This window comes from Lampetra fluviatilis, chromosome 61, assembly GCF_964198595.1.
Source record: "Lampetra fluviatilis chromosome 61, kcLamFluv1.1, whole genome shotgun sequence".
Lineage (NCBI taxonomy): Eukaryota > Metazoa > Chordata > Hyperoartia > Petromyzontiformes > Petromyzontidae > Lampetra > Lampetra fluviatilis.
In genome coordinates, this window is record NC_136335.1 from 2,003,788 (window position 1) to 2,017,273 (window position 13,486).

At 47.0% G+C, this 13,486-nt stretch overlaps 1 protein-coding gene across 2 annotated transcripts in view; it reads right to left on the minus strand.

Annotated features, from left to right (window-relative positions):
- Positions 1 to 13,486, minus strand: part of LOC144951298 (multivesicular body subunit 12B-like) — a 62,040-nt gene that overhangs the window by 23,195 nt on the left and 25,359 nt on the right. For both annotated transcript variants that reach the window (XM_078881500.1, XM_078881499.1), the window contains exon 2: positions 7,386 to 7,500. In XM_078881500.1, the coding sequence (XP_078737626.1) occupies positions 7,386 to 7,496 (111 nt within the window). In that variant the 5' untranslated portion in view covers positions 7,497 to 7,500. The remainder of the gene's footprint in view (positions 1 to 7,385; positions 7,501 to 13,486) is intronic.

Consider the following 13,486-nt stretch of genomic DNA (forward strand, 5'->3'; position numbering starts at 1 on the left):
GTTTTTCTTGAGTAAGAGTTTCATTTTTATCACATTGGTATTTTAAATGAAATATGAAAAAAAAATTTTCCTAAAAAGTGGAAAATTTTGGAAAAAATTTTTCACGAAAATAAATTGTCATGCACAACGAGTCTGTGTGGAAAATGTCAGCTCGATTGGATCACGGGAAGTGGGTTAAAAAACGACCGAAAGATTTGCACGGTCGTAAGCGCGCAAGCAAGCAAGCAAGTGAACTTAATATAAAGGATTTAAAAAATAAACAATCGCCAGGGAGAGGGCTTTTGGTTCTGAACGTACAACGACGCTGGTCTCATTTTCACCTCGTTCCGTTGAGTGTTTAATGGAATCAGCAGGAGCCAACCCACGGACGCCTTTCTTCCGTTCTGATGGGCCGACCGCAACAACGAACGATAATTCGAACAAGTTCATCTTTTTTTTGCGCTTTCGCACGCGACCCGATATATCACGGTCCGTAATTTGCGTTTCTTTTCGGTGAGTTTATGCCGCGTAAACAAACGCCTGTTGTGAACCCCTCCCTCCCTGCCACCCCGATAAAGCCCAATTAATAAAGGTGTCACGTCAATTGAACGTGCAAAATGAATCGCTGCTTCAGCGGCAACCCCCACACCGGTGCCCGTTTATATCTGCGGGACCCTTTCTGCCGGTATCAAGATGATGAAAGAAAACAAAAACTGAAAATTAGGCTTCATTACCCTTTCCGGCAAGGAATACGGAAGGTGTTAACATGTTCAAACTCCAAATAAACACCCACTGCATGGTTGGCACCTCCGATTAGCACGCTGTGAAAGAGGTTCAACATACATACGTACATAGCAAGGCATCGGAGTCTGCGCTAACCGCACATCATGCCTGTTGTAAAGGATGCAAAACAAGCGTGCGCTTTGATAACACTGGTCACACTTTTTCTGGCATGAGGTATTCCAATGGTTTTAATGTAATTTTGGGGTGCCGATTTCAAATCTGGCATCAGTTTTTGTCTAGCACATCAGGTTTTTGAGATATCAAATATTGCATTTTCAATAAAAACTGCAGAAGAAAAATATTTAATACATGTGGATATCTACATAAAATGATATTATAAACACACTATTCTAAAAATACAGCGCCATATTCTAACACTAAAGCAGTCACTGACTCGCAACAACTTGCAATCATAAGTGACAGAGTTAATTTCGGGTAAAATCAATGAAAATGGGGTATGCCGATGGCATAAAAATTAGATGTGATAAAGCAAATCTGAGATCAGATTTGGAATCAGCACCCTGAAATGTCTAAAACAGCTGCAAAAGTCCCGGCCAGAAAAAAAAATGTTTTTTTTGTTGACCAGTGTTATCATTGTCCCTGAAAATGATTGGCCTAAACCAGAGCCCAGAGCCCCATTCGTGTGATTGTCTCACCAGTGTTAGGTAAGAGAACGCCAAAGGGCGAAAAGCATCAAGGCAAAGCAAAATATCAAACAATCAAGAGCTCAGGTTGAGCTATTACGTACCCTCTTCTTGGTTCTTTCGGTAAAGTCACGTAGAAGGGAAGTAATAAAATAATAAAAAATAAAACACAATAAAATAATTCTCACGACGTTTCGGCCACAACGCAAGCAGCCGTCTTCAGGTGAAGACGTCTTCAGGTGAAGACGGCTGCTTGCGTTGTAGCCGAAACGTCGTGAGAATTATTTTATTGTGTTTTATTTTTTATTATTTTATTATTTCCCTTCTACGCGACTTTACCGAAAGAACCAAGATGAATCCCTGCAGTCACGAAAGCTTTAAATCGAAATCTATTACGTACCGTGCAAAAGAAGTTCAATATACACATAAATGCGTACACAGAGATACATACGAGAACAATAGAGATACACAGTTATAACTGTGTAAAAAAACAATTAGCATATTTTTCTACTGGCAAAGGAGGTTCCAATGGTGTAAATGCTTACCCCGAGCTCTCATACTCTGATGGTGCATTGTCTTTGAGTTGTGCGCCTTTTGGCGTCATCTGGTCCAACACCATGTGAGACTAGGCTCTAAGGAAAGCTGTCTCGGGTGTGGACCAATCAATTTCAAGGACAGTGCATTCATTATCAGAGTTGTGTTTTTTTGCATTCAGACTGCAGTTATTGTGGTCAATGCAAACATGACTCCTTGTAAAAAAAGGTGTCAGTTTTGTTGCCAGATAAAAGGGTAAAAAAATCAATTATCACAGTTATAACTGTTCAACCTGGGCTATTCATGCCTTTGATACTTCACATGGCCTAAAAGCGCACCTAACCTGGCACAAGCGCCGATTCGGCCTCAAATGAGTACCCGGTGCAGTATTTAAACATTGGCACTGGGGAGACAAAGGCGGCCGGGCGTGGTGCTGGCCACCCACCCCCTCGTGTACCATGCCAGGCCATCATAGGTGCTTGCTAACAGCACTTGCCCCAAGTCTATTGAGGTTACAAGGGGGATCATTGTATTTGTTGTCTTGGTAAATATGAGTGTGTGTGTGGGTGAGTAATTCTATTTATGTGTAGCTGCACATATACAGTATATGTATATCAGTTTTCAAGCGTGTGTGTGTGTTGTGTAAGAATGTGTGTACGTGTGTGTGTGTGTGGGGAGCGGTAGTATGGGGAGCGGTAGTGTAGTGGTTAGCGCGACCCTGGGGTTCAATTCCCACTCACGGCCAATGCCAGTGACGATTATCTGAACCGGTCCTGGGCCTCCCCTAAGTCGACTCAGCCTCAAACGAGTACCCGGTGCGATGTGTGAACATCACCACGAGGGAGACAAAGGCGGCCGGGCGTGGTGCTGGCCACCCACCCCCCCTCTCGCGTGCCGTGCCGGCCTTCATAGGTGCTCGCTAACGGCACTTGCCCCAAACGCCGATCAAGGCTACACGGGGGATCTTTGTGCAGACGTGTTTATTGAACAAACTCCCCCGACTGGGTGTGGTGAACACGCTCTCGGCTAATGTGACTGGAACAGGCACAGGCTTGTTCTTTAGTGCGGTACAAAACCCGCAGGCGGTGGTGGTGGTGGCGGTGGTGGCGGTGGTGGTGGCATCGGCACAATCGTCTAGAGTCTACGCACTGGCTCCTCCGTTCACTACGCTGCTCAACGATCGGCCCGTGGAGAGCTGTTAACTACCTCGCCTGGTGCGCAGGAGGTCGTGGGTTCGATCCCGATCCTGACAATGCCTGCTGCTGTATATTTGGAGTTTGCGTGTCTCTCTCTCTCATCATCATCTTCATCACGGTGGCTAGGAGATGTTAACTACCTCGCCTGTTATGCAGGAGGTCGTGGGTTCGATCCCGACCCTGACGCCTGCTGCTGTATATTTGGATGTTCTTCCCATGATTGTGTTAATTTTTGTCAAGGGTCCTCTGGTTTCAGTCAACGTGCATTTAGAGTATTTAGAGCATTTGGCTACTGCGATGGTGATAAACCGTTGAGCTATCGTTTGTGATGGACGCGTCGCTTCTGAAACAATAAGCTAATAGCTCGGTCGGCTTCACCTGATAAAATGAAAGAGTTTAGTTTTATTTGCATATATATTAAAATCGATTTGCTTACATTTCTTGTACTTTCTGCACTCCAATCGTGTTTGTTTGTGTACTGTTTGCTGTTATAACGTTCTGACCCCGTGCCCCTACTGGAAACAAAGAGCTTCATCTTCTTGGTTCTTTCGGTAAAGTCACGTAGAAGGGAAGTAATAAAATAATAAAAATAAAACATAATAAAATAATTCTCACGACGTTTCGGCCACAACGCAAGCAGCCGTCCTCAGGTGAAGACCAGGTCTGTCGGGGAGACAGCGTCTGAATTTATTATTTTATTACTTCCCTTCTACGTGACTTTACCGAAAGAACCAAGAAGATGAATCCTTGCAGTGACGAAAGCTTTAAATCGAAAAGAGCTTTATATTTCATCGGATTCCCCCTGCAGCATAAATAAAATATTCTAATTCCGATTCACCTTGCAGGCCAAGACGATTACGTCATCACTTGCGACATCACCTCCTTGTGATGCTTGAAGCGTGACGCGTCTTGAAAAGCGTTACGCAATGCTCGAAAACAACCAAGGCTCTACATCGTCTTCGCCGCTTATTATTTTGCCGTTGTAAATTTCCCCCAATTAAATGATAATTTAATTCCAATCGAAGGTTCATGGGCACCACGTCGTATCACGTGTGCAGCCCCTGGTCTCCATCCACCGCCGGACGAAGGCCCACTTGTGGTGGCGGAGGTGACGTGGATTCCCGCAGCTTGCAGAGGAAGAAACCCACAGCGTTTCGTCGCACGCAATACGACACAACCAACACGACACAACAACGCAAGTGTTGTTAAGGAGCAGGGCGTATGAAGGTCGGAGCGAAACACGAGGGGGGCTGGTGGTCAGCACCATGCCCGGCCGCCTTTGTCTCCCCAGTGGCGATGTTTTTTTTTCTTTCTTTTACACACCGCACCGGGTACTTATTTGAGGCCGAGTCGACCTAGGGGAGGCTCAGGACCGGTTCAGATAACCGTCACCGGTGTTGGCGGCGAACTCGGGTCGCCGGGTTCGTAGCGTGACGCGCTAACCGCTGAGCCACACACCCAGGACAAAGATCCCCCGTGTAGCCTTAAAAGACTGCAGGGGCAAGTGCTGTTAGCGAGCGCCTATGAAAACCGGCACGGCATACGAGGTGGGTGGGTGGGCAGGACCACACCCAGTTGCCTTTGTCTGCCCTGTGGCGATGTTTTTAAACACCGCACCAGGTACTCATTTAAGGCCGAGTCGACCTAGGGGAGGCCCAGGACCGGTTCAGATAATCGTCACTGGTTTTAGCCGTGAGCGGGAATTGAACTCGGGTCGCCAGGTTCGTAGTGCAGCACGCTAACCGCTGCACTCCCGCTCCCCACACACACAACACACACACACCCCCCACACACACACACAACCCACACATACACCACACACACCCCACACACACACCCACACCACACACACACACCCCACCACACACACACACACACCCCACACACACACCCACACCACACACACACCCCACCACACACACACACACACACCCCACACACACACACACCCACCCCACACACACACACACCGACCACACACACACACACACCCACCCCACACACACACACACACCCCACCACACACACACCCACCCCACCACACACCCCACACACAGACACCCACCCCACCACACACCCCACACGCCACACACCCCACACAATCCCCCCACACACCACACATACACCACACACCACACACACCCCACTCCACACACACACACCCCCACCCCACACACACCACACACATCGCTCAGCCCCCCAGACGCCCATGATGATGATGTCACTGCACATTAACGCAGCTCCAAGCCGGTTTCCGATTCGGAGCCAAAAAGGAAATTCTCTTTGTTTTTTTCCTTCTTTCTTTCAACTCTTTGTTTTACGTCGAGGAAGGGAGGAAGGGTGGGAGGTGGGGGATAGGGGGGGGGGTGAAGGGGTCGGCGAGGAGCGGTGGCGCAGCGGTTAGCGCCACGCTGGGCTACGAACCCGGCGACCAGAGTTCGATTTCCCGCTCACGGCCAACAACATCACCAGTGGCGATTATCCGAAACAGCCCTGAGCCTCCGCCTAGGGTCAAAACTCAGCCTCAATCGAGTACCTGGTACGATGTGTAAGAAACATCGCTACTGGGGGGGAGACAAAGGTGCTGCTGCTGCTGCCGCTCGCTAACAGCACTTGCCCCAACAGTCGTCTGGGGGACCTTTGTCTTTGGGTGTCGGTGAAGGTGAGGGGCTTAGCACTGCCAAGACACTGGAGGTGGTCACCACGGAGGGTAAACAAAACCGAGCCGACAATGAGAAACCAACACACAGCGGCGGCCGGCCAGAGCAGGTGGCGTTGACGTTGACGGTGGTGGTGGTCGTGCCGTTTAACCAGTCGCAGCATTATGAAACAGAGCGTAGGGACGTCCGGAATTTGCCTTTGATGATAGCGCACACCAGAGTTCGCAAACGGGTTTTGATTCCTTACCCGTACCCGGCCGCACCAGGGTCGCAAACGGGTACCCGTACCCGGCCGTACCCGTACCTGATTGCGACCTCTGGGATGAAGCCATGTTGCAGGCGCGGGTGGGTTGATTCTAGGAACTTGAATTGTGAGAAGAGACAAGACGTTGGGAAATGAGTGACAAACGGTGACTCACCAGTGACTCACGGCCTACCCGTACCCGGCCGCACCAGGGTCGCAAACAGGTACCCGTACCCGGCCGGGTACGGGTATCGGGTAGGGTACGGGTATCGGGTACCCGGTTGCGACCTCTGGCGCACACAGTGCATGGTAAGAATGCAACACGGGAGATTCGTGCTAGTCGCAATGATCGACGTCAAGGTCGAAGTCACGTCTGGACTTGAATGAAACAGCGAGCGGGGCTGGGGGAGTCAACAAGACGCACGGTCTGAGTGCAGAATGATGAGAATGGCGCTAATGGATGTTTAGTTTTAAACACAGGATTACCTCGTTATTCATTTGGGAACTGTACACGACTGTAGAGAGAGAGATAGACAAAGTGATGAGAGATAAAGCGATGAGAGATAAAGTGACGAGAGATAAAGTGATGAGACAAATCTTGATTTGAAGTTTTCGTGACTGCAAGAATCCATACTCTTTGGTTCCTTCGGTAAAGTCACGTAGGTCGTGATGAGATAAAGTGATGAGAGACAAAGTGACGAGAGATCAAGTGATGAGGACAACGCAATAACACAAAGCAAAACCCGGAAAAAATCCACGCGACCACGGAAAGACACGCAAACTCCAAATATACAGCAGCAGGCGTCAGGGTTGGGATCGAACCCACGACCTCATGCACACCAGGCGAGGTAGTTAACATCTCCTAGCCACCGTAATGATGATGAGAGAGAGAGACACGCAAACTCCAAATATACAGCAGCAGGCGTCAGGGTCGGGATCGAACCCACGACCTCCTGTACACCAGGCGAGGTAGTTAACATCTCCTAGCCACCATGATGATGATGATGAGAGAGAGAGAGACACGCAAACTCCAAATATACAGCAGCAGGCGTCAGGGTCGGGATCGAACCCACGACCTCCTGTACACCAGGCGAGATAGTTAATTCTAGATTTGAAGCTTTTGTGACTGCAAGGATTCATACTCGTAGGTTTTTCGGCAAAGTCACGTGGGGTAAAAAATAAAAAATAATAGAAATAATAATAGAAATAAAATTTTAAATCACGACGTTTCGGAGGCAACACAAGTCTCCGTCATCAGGTGGGATCTCCTAGCCACCCGTGCTGACACCCCAACGCATCGGAGGGGACCTGCCCTTGTGCTCACCCCGTCGCGCCCGCCACTCACCACGCTGTAGCCGAGCGGCACGCTCGAAGGGCAGGAGATGACGCCAAGCGCTGCGATGGGCTCCTCGCTTTCCCCGGGGAGGGCGTCCATGATGTCCCGTACCTCGGGCATGCTCCTGCGTGGCACGCGCGCAATATCGACGGTGATTAAACCGCGGTGACGCGATTTCGACGCAAGGTCGACGCCAAGGCGGTCGTAACGGTGAGCGAGAACGGAACGGAACACGCTGGTCAAGTGCGATTTCGCGGACGCGGCGGGTGAAACGGCGGCGAGAGTTTCTGTAAACGAAAACATTTTTCTTGGTTCTTTCGGTAAAGTCACGTAGAATGGAAATAATAAAATAATAAAAATAAAACATGTTTTTTCTTTCGGTAAAGTCACGTAGAATGGAAATAAAAAAATAATAAAAATAAAACATGATGTTTTTATTATTTTATTATTTCCATTCTACGTGACTTTACCGAAAGAACCAAGAAGATGAATTCCCTGCAGTCACGAAAGCTTTAAATCGAAAAGAAAAAAATATTTGATTTGTTTTTTTTTATTTCACCAGGTGAAGTCCCACACAGAGCTGCGATACAGCTCTTTTTCACAAATGAAAGCTCAACAAACTGGCAGCGTATCATCATCATCATCATCGCGTGGAAATTTACAGCAGCAGGCAAATACTCTGAATGCGCGACGCCGATTCTAAAATTGTGGAGGGAAAAACCGGAGGACCCGGAGAAAAAGCCACGCAAACACGGGGAGAGAGACACGCACGCAAACTCGAAATATAAAACTAGTTTGACGTAGTACATTTTCTCAATTGTCGACAGTGGTGAGATAAAGTGTTGGTATGGCCATGTCTCCCGTCATGTGCTGGCCGGCATGGAAGATTTGGTCTAAAATACTCTCTCTCTCTCTGTCTCGAGGCTCCCCGAAGCTCCCTCGAGCGGAGGTCCTTCCGCTAGCAGTGGGACAAGCAGGCAATTGCAGGGCTGTGCCTCTACCGTTACCACGACCTCCTGTACACTTTAAACCCCATTACCACGCGACTAAAACCCTGGTCACGTGATTAAACGCCGGGTCACGTGATTAAACCCCGGGTCACGTGACACGCTGCCACAGCATCGGAGAGTGCGGGGGCTCGGCAGAGGTCGCAACCGGGTACCCGATACCCGTACCCTACCCGATACCCGGCTACCCGTACCCGGCCGGGTATGAGTATCCGTTTGCGACCCTGGTGCGGCCGGGTACGGGTACGGGTAGGCCGTGAGTCACTGGTGAGTAACCGTTTGTCACTCATTTCGGGTAGGGTACGGGTAGGGAACGGCTACCCGTACCCGACCGGGTACAGGTACGGGTACCCATTTGCGACCCTGGTGCGGCCGGGTATGGGTACGGGTAAGGAATCAAAACCCGTTTGCGACCTCTGGGGCTCGCTGAGGGCTTTATCCGCAGCAGTGGACCGATCGTGGCTGCCGATGACGTTTTGAGTCAGACGCAGACGGACACTCGGCACCACCGTGGGGAGGGGGGGGATTGGGGGGGGGGGTCAACTCAGGGACTGGGAAGTAGCCGAGTCGGCGTCTCCGACTTGAGCCCATTGTGCACAACCCTCGGCTACCCAAATAACTTTGTTGTTTACGTTGCGTCACGTGCGCTCGCATGGTGTGTTGGTAAATACCGCTGTACGCGTTTCCTGTTTCCACGCACGAGATCGACAAGACAAGCGAGGTAATGTTAGCCGGGTGTTTCGCAATAATATAATTTGCACAGTGCTTACTCAAGCACATGTTACGTGTCACCAAAAGCCGAGTCACTCAGAAGCGATTTGGCTACAAAGCATGGGCTCAACAAAAATGGCTTAATAATGACGTGGAAATTTACAGCAGCGAAGTGATCTAAATTATCTAAATACATTTCGACTTAAAGCTTTCGTGACTGCAGGGATTCATCTTCTTGGTTCTTTCGGTAAAGTCACGTAGAAGGGAAATAATAAAATAATAAAAATAAAACATAATAAAATAATTCTTCTTGGTTCTTTCGGTAAAGTCACGTAGAATGGAAATAAAAAAAAGAATTATAATGTTATTATTTAAATATTTTTTATTATTTTATTATTTCCCTTCTACGTGACTTTACCGAAAGAACCAAGAAGATGAATCCCTGCAGTCACGAAAGCTTTAAATCGAAATAAAATAATTCTCACGACGTTTCGGCCACAACGCAAGCAGCCCTCCTCAGGTGAAGACCAGGTCTGTCGGGGAGACAGCGTCTGAATGAAACACCACCAGGCTTGGAGCGTATATTTAAGCTGGGTTGGAAGGGGGGGAAGGGCGCCTTGACAAAATGATTTGCATATCAAGAGGAATTTAGCATATTTATGGGAAATGCAGGTATATGATTGCATCTAAATACGCGTTTCCAAAATGTGGTGGGGGAGCAGGTCAAATGAAGTGGCAGGTGGTACCTGGTCCGTGAGCCACACAGCTTCCCGTCCCGTGCTTTGCGATGACCGTCACCCGGTTATTTGCGTAAGGCCCGCAGGTTATGTGCGGGGATGCTGGGGGGCCCAAGCGACACCCGAAGCTATGGCACTTTTAAATCATCTAAATTTAAAACTCCTTCCTTTATATCGTGGAAATTTATGGCGGACAAATATACTGAGCGCGTGATGTCGATTCGAAATGCGGAGGGGATAAAAAAAAAACAAGAGGACCTGGAGAAAAATCCCACGTGACCACGGAGAGGGGGAGCCCTGCAAACTCCAAATATACAGCAGCAGGCGTCAGGGTCAGGATGAGACCCACGACCTCCTGCATTTTAGGCGAGGTAGTTAACATCTCCTAGCCACCGTGATGATGAGAGAGAGAGACACGCAGACTCCAAATATACAGCAGCAGACGTCAAGGTCTGGATCGAACCCACGACCTCCTGTATACCAGGCAAGGTAGTCAACATCTCCTAGCCACCGTGATGATGAGAGAGAGAGAGAGACACGCAAACTCCAAAAATATAGCAGGCGTCAGGATTGGGATCGAACCCACGACCTCCTGTACACCAGGCAAGGTAGTCAACATCTCCTAGCCACCGTGATGATGATGAGAGAGAGAGACACGCACACTCCACATATAGAGCAGCAGGCGTCATGACCGGGATCGAACCCACGACCTCCTGCACACCAGGCGAGGTAGTTAACATCTCGTAAGGCGCGCGGGTATGTGGGATGCTGAAGCTAAGCGCCACCTGGAGCATTGGCACTTTTAAATTATCTCGATTGAAAACTAATTTCTTTATAATTGCTTTTTGGTGTTTGGTTTATTGTCCTTCCCATCGCCGCACCTCTGATTAGAAAGGTTGGCTACGTACGGTGCAAAAGAAGTTCAACATACATGTACATACGTGCTTTACTTTGGGGGTGCCACGGTGGCTAGGAGATGTTAACTACCTCGCCTGGTGTACAGGAGGTCCAGGGTTCGATCCCGACGCTAACGCCTGATGCTGCGTATTTGGAGTTTGCGTGTTCTCCCCGTGGTCACGTGGATTTTTCTCCGGGTCCTCCCGGTTTTTCCCTCCACATTTAGAATCAACGGTCACGCGTTTAGAGTGATTCACTGCCGCTGTAAATTGCCACGTGACAATTCGCTGGGCTGTCATTCGTCAACAGCCAGGTAATTCTTCTTGGTTCTTTCGGTAAAGTCACGTAGAAGGGAAATAATAAAATAATAAAAATAAAACATAATAAAGTAATTCTCACGACGTTTCGGCCACAACGCAAGCAGCCGTCCTCAGGTGAAGACCAGGTCTGTCGGGGAGACAGCGTCTGACAGACCTGTTCTCCACCTGAGGACGGCTGCTTGCGTTGTGGCCGAAACGTCGTGAGAATAATTTTTTAATGTTTTATTTTTATTATTTTATTATTTCCCTTCTACGTGACTTTTCCGAAAGAACCAAGAAGATGAATCCCTGCAGTCACGAAAGCTTTAAATCGAAATGTTATGATGTTTTATTTTAATTATTTTATTATTTCCCTTCTACGTGACTTTTCCGAAAGAACCAAGAAGATGAATCCCTGCAGTCACGAAATAAGCTTTAAATCGAAATTGTATTATGTTTTATTTTTATTATTGTATTACTTCCCTTCTACGTGACTTTACCGAAAGAACCAAGAAGATGAATCCCTGCAGTCACGAAAGCTTAAAATCGAAATGTTATGATGTTTTATTTTAATTATTTTATTACTTCCCTTCTACGTGACTTTTCCGAAAGAACCAAGAAGATGAATCCCTGCAGTCACGAAAGCTTTAAATCAAAATTATTTTATTACTTCCCTTCTACGTGACTTTACCGAAAGAACCAAGAAGATGAATCCCTGCAATCACGAAAGCTTTAAATCGAAATATAAATATTATTTTATTATTTCCCTTCTACGTGACTTTACCGAAAGAACCAAGAAGATGTCTCCCTGCAGTCACGAAAGCTTAAAATCGAAATTATTTTATTATTTCCCTTCTACGTGACTTTACCGAAAGAACCAAGAATATGAATCCCTGCAGTCACGAAAGAAGCTTTAAATCGAAATTATTGTATTATTTCCCTTCTACGTGACTTTACCGAAAGAACCAAGAAGATGAATCCCTGCAGTCACGAAAGAAGCTTTAAATCGAAATTATTTTATTATTTCCCTTCTACGTGACTTTACCGAAAGAACCAAGAAGATGAATCCCTGCAGTCACGAAAGAAGCTTTAAATCGAAAGCCAGGTAATTTCTGAAAAAAAGCTACAATGCAGTTTAGCGGGACCTTAATTTGTAAAATTTAAGAAAAAAAAACCCACTGACACATCGACACACGCGCCTCTCTCTCCACGCTTCATTGCAACACCCTTTCAGCTGCGTTTACACTTTGCCTCACCGATTCCCGATGGTTGTCTCTGATCCGTACGTCACAGCGGGTGAATATCACCGATGCAAACTTAACGTCGATTTAAGCACACATTGCTACGTTGTACGTAGCGCGCGCTTTCCACTTTGGCAGAATTATAAGCTTCTAGATTTGAAGCTTTCGTGACTGCAAGGATTCATACTCTTAGTTCTTTCGGTAAAGTCACGTAGGTAAAAAATGGAATTAAAATTAATAAAAATAAAATAATAAAATTACGACGTTTCGGAGGCAACACAAGTCTCCGTCATCAGGTGGGACGTCACAGCCAGATTTGCTGTATCAAGTGAGGCAGGGTATTTAAGAACTTGCATGTTGGAAACTCTGCCTCACTTGATACAGCAAATCTGGCTGTGACGGTCCCACCTGATGACGGAGACTTGTGTTGCCTCCGAAACGTCGTGCACGATTTTATTATTTAATTTTTATTAATTTTAATTTCTTTTATACCTACGTGACTTTACCGAAAGAACTAAGAGTAGGAATTATAAGGCTTTACACTTCAGCGGCGTTAGCCTTGAGAGCCTGGCATGATAAACAGGTTTGTGTATGCAAATTTAATTCAAATCGTGCGCGAATGTTTTAATCAAATACTGCACAGTAACTACATCCGTCTCTCCACGCAAAAAGCTAAAGTATTTAAGTTTCACACATCTCATCAGCCGCGGTGCCCCTCTAAGCAGCATTGGTTCAACAAAACTTTGAACTGGTTTCAACATTAATTGACCTCATCAGCAAGGTCAGGTTCGCTTGAAACAATGCCGGTGAACTGCCAGATCTTTGTAGGCAAGAACTTCATCTTCTTGGTTCTTTCGGTAAAGTCACGTAGAAGGAAAATAATAAAATAATAAAAATAAAAATATTATTTAATTATGTTTTTTAATTATTATTTTATTATTTTCCTTCTACGTGACTTTACCGAAAGAACCAAGAAGATGAATCCCTGCAGTCACGAAAGCTTTAAAGCGAAAGGCAAGAACTTGTTTTGATGTTCATTGACTTCATCAGCAAGGTCAGGTTCGCTTGAAACAATTCTGGTGAACTGCCCGATGTTTACAGGCAAGGACTTGTTTCGTGTTTCATTGACCTCATCAGCAGAGTCAGGTTCGCTTGAAACAATTCTGGTGAACTGCCAGATGATTACAGGCAAGAACTTGTTTTGATATTCATTGACTC